Source organism: Diabrotica virgifera, chromosome 4, assembly GCF_917563875.1.
Source record: "Diabrotica virgifera virgifera chromosome 4, PGI_DIABVI_V3a".
NCBI lineage: Eukaryota > Metazoa > Arthropoda > Insecta > Coleoptera > Chrysomelidae > Diabrotica > Diabrotica virgifera.
The window spans coordinates 161,974,498-161,977,093 of record NC_065446.1 but is presented as its reverse complement, the minus strand read 5'-3'; the positions used below and the strand labels follow the sequence as shown (position 1 = coordinate 161,977,093).

Here is a 2,596-nt window from a genome sequence, read left to right as displayed (position 1 = left end):
CTTTTCTTCATTGACATGTTACCTATCTGTATGCCAAATTTCACGACAATCTAAGCGGTTCTTCAAAATCTATAGGTTTTGCAATATTTTAAAAGGGAATTATCCCATTTTATTTTATATATTATACTTATAATAATAGTCTCCCGACATTTTAAAAATGTCTAGATCAGCGGTTCTCAATCTTTTTGAGTCATGTACCACCAAATACTTTTTATTATTTTTGGTACCACCTAACTGAAATACCTATAAAACTAGGTGACCTAATTAACTACATATAATAGTGGTGCTGATTTTGTCTGTTTTTGCGTTTTGTGTACCACATCAAATAATTATATGTACCACCAGTAATACATGTACCACAGATTGAAAACCGTTGGTCTAGACTCTAGATGTTCTCGCCAGCGCTGAGTTTCGAACCAGGGTCTACCTGCATGGAAGTCAAACATACTACCGCCTGAGCTATCCGGGCCCTTAATATAATATATACTTACTAATTAAAAAAACATGGAAATTAAAAACTAGTCTCAATATCAGATATTTATGTTATTTACTTAATTCGTTGAAAACTAAAGCATGTATGTAGATAAAATATATTAGGTACTTAGTATACTTATCAATATTTAAATATTTAAATATTGACAAAAAATATACAGATCTTTCCGAACTCATAGATCACAAAATACACTTGAGAGCAAAAAAAGTGACTAACTCAATGAATTATAGTTTATGCTTAGTAATTTCATATTGTGTTCTTTGAATTAAAACGACTAATGCAAAAAAATAGTGTAGGTATACTATATAGAGCTTCCAAAAAATTTTTTGTTTTATGCAACTTGGCAACGTGTTGTAAAATTTGTCTTTTTCTGTATGGCATAGGGAATGCAGCGAACATTGTAACGGCCATGTTCTACGCAATTTAGACCTCTATGAATTTGCCGGTGGTCGTCTCAGTCACTTTTCAAACGTTGACCTGTGTGTACAGTTTAAAGTGCCGGAAGTGAATATTTTACAAAATGAATACTTCGCCAGTGAAGGCGGTCCAGTTAAGTAATTACGAGAAGGATATAGTCAGAGGACTGTCGCCCGTCGCCAAGGGCGCCCACAGGATATTTCCTCAGGGGGGGCAAAGGGTATTGAAACAAAAAATACAAGAAAAATTGTTTTGCTGTTTAAAACGCAACACGGTTAGTGTCAGTAAAATGTTACTTAAATAATAATTGAATTCTTATGGTGTCCATCGCAAATAAATCAATTACTTTCTGCATGAAGTTTTCTTTATTTTCTTTTATTTTTCTTCTGTGTACAGATAACAGGCATAGCCCACTTAGACGATTGTTCGACATCGTATTCCTTATCCAGGTCTTCACACGTTTGAGAGTGCTGTAAAAAAGTATCGAGATTGTTATATTGTAATGTAAGTTTTAGAAGAACTGAAACACATGGATAAGAATATAACGTAATAAAATTATAGTTAGTTACCTGAATGATCGCTCGATGGTGCAAGTTGTTGGTGGCAGACAAAGAGCTATTTGGATGGCTTTTGCTACTGACGGCAAAAAGCAGGCATGCTCATGCTCAAGAACCTCTATTAAGTTCAGTTTTTCCAAGGCTTTGGCATCTATCTCCGTGTTTTTCCAAAGGTCGAACCACAGAATTGATTGCTCCTTAAAGTTGTCTAACAATTCACAATACGTGCTGTTTATATTGTTAATAGACTTTTCAAAATTTTCCTTAGAAAGATCTTTCATGATTTTAGGGTGCAGATTGAAAATTTCAAATGATGGTTTGTTTCTATCTGAAAACCTATCTTTCAACGATTGAACCAAAGAATCCAAATAAGGCAAGAAAATGGACTTTCTATAGTATTCGTTGATAGTCTGGGTAGAGTGATTTGGTCTGTGAACCTGTCTCGCAGCAACACGAGGACATGTGAGCTCGATTCCAAGCTTGTTTGCTGTTGTTTCAACATTTGCCATAATGTTATCAAACTCTTTTTCTCCATTTTGTCGGTCTGAACTGAATAGCTCAGTAACCTTCTGAATGTGTTTTGATATCTTCAAATATCTACACTGACACCTTGTAACATTTGCGTAACGATTTCTAACTTGGCAGAGTATTTGGCAATCACATGTAGACATATCACAAATGCTGTATTTGTAACTGCGCAATGAAGCTGGAAAGCTTTCTGCCTTGTGTCACGGTTACCTTCAGTCGATAGAGTCTGAAGTGCTTCAGCGATGCTAACAAACTGCTCACTAAACTTTCGAATTGCTTTATATTTTTCGGTCCATCTGGTTTCACATAGTTTTTGAAGAGTTCCCACTATTGCCCTTCTTTGGCCATTCTGCCGAAAAAATGTTATAACTTCTTTAACTGTGCCAGTTGTATTCCTGATTTGTGGTATGTCATTTAAATCATTGACTACTAAATTTAGCCGATGACTGGCGCAATGAAAATATAGAGCTTTTGGGTATTTCTCAGTTATTCTTTTATGTACTCCAGTTATTTCCCCAGCCATTGTACTACAACCATCATATCCTTGGCCAACTGCATTTTCCAAGTTCAAGCCCCAATTTGTTAATGTTAAAGTAATAGC

At 35.2% G+C, this 2,596-nt stretch overlaps 1 protein-coding gene across 1 annotated transcript; it reads right to left on the bottom strand.

The window, feature by feature from the left end:
- Positions 1-1,100: 1,100 nt before the first annotated feature.
- Positions 1,101-2,056, bottom strand: LOC126883436 (52 kDa repressor of the inhibitor of the protein kinase-like). The gene is made up of 2 exons (XM_050648983.1): positions 1,480-2,056; positions 1,101-1,380 (listed from the first exon to the last, which is right to left on the bottom strand). The coding sequence occupies exons 1-2, from the start codon at positions 1,974-1,976 to the stop codon at positions 1,203-1,205; spliced, it is 675 nt and encodes a 224-aa protein (XP_050504940.1). The 5' UTR covers positions 1,977-2,056; the 3' UTR covers positions 1,101-1,202.
- Between the last annotated feature and the right edge of the window lie 540 nt (positions 2,057-2,596).

Coding starts and splice junctions, on each gene's coding strand:
- LOC126883436 (XM_050648983.1), bottom strand. CDS start 1,976: ATGGCAAATGTTGAAACAACAGCAAACAAGCTTGGAATCGAGCTCACA. Junction 1,381..1,479: donor ACCATCGAGCGATCATTCAG/GTAACTAACTAT, acceptor ACTTTTTTACAG/CACTCTCAAACGTGTGAAGA.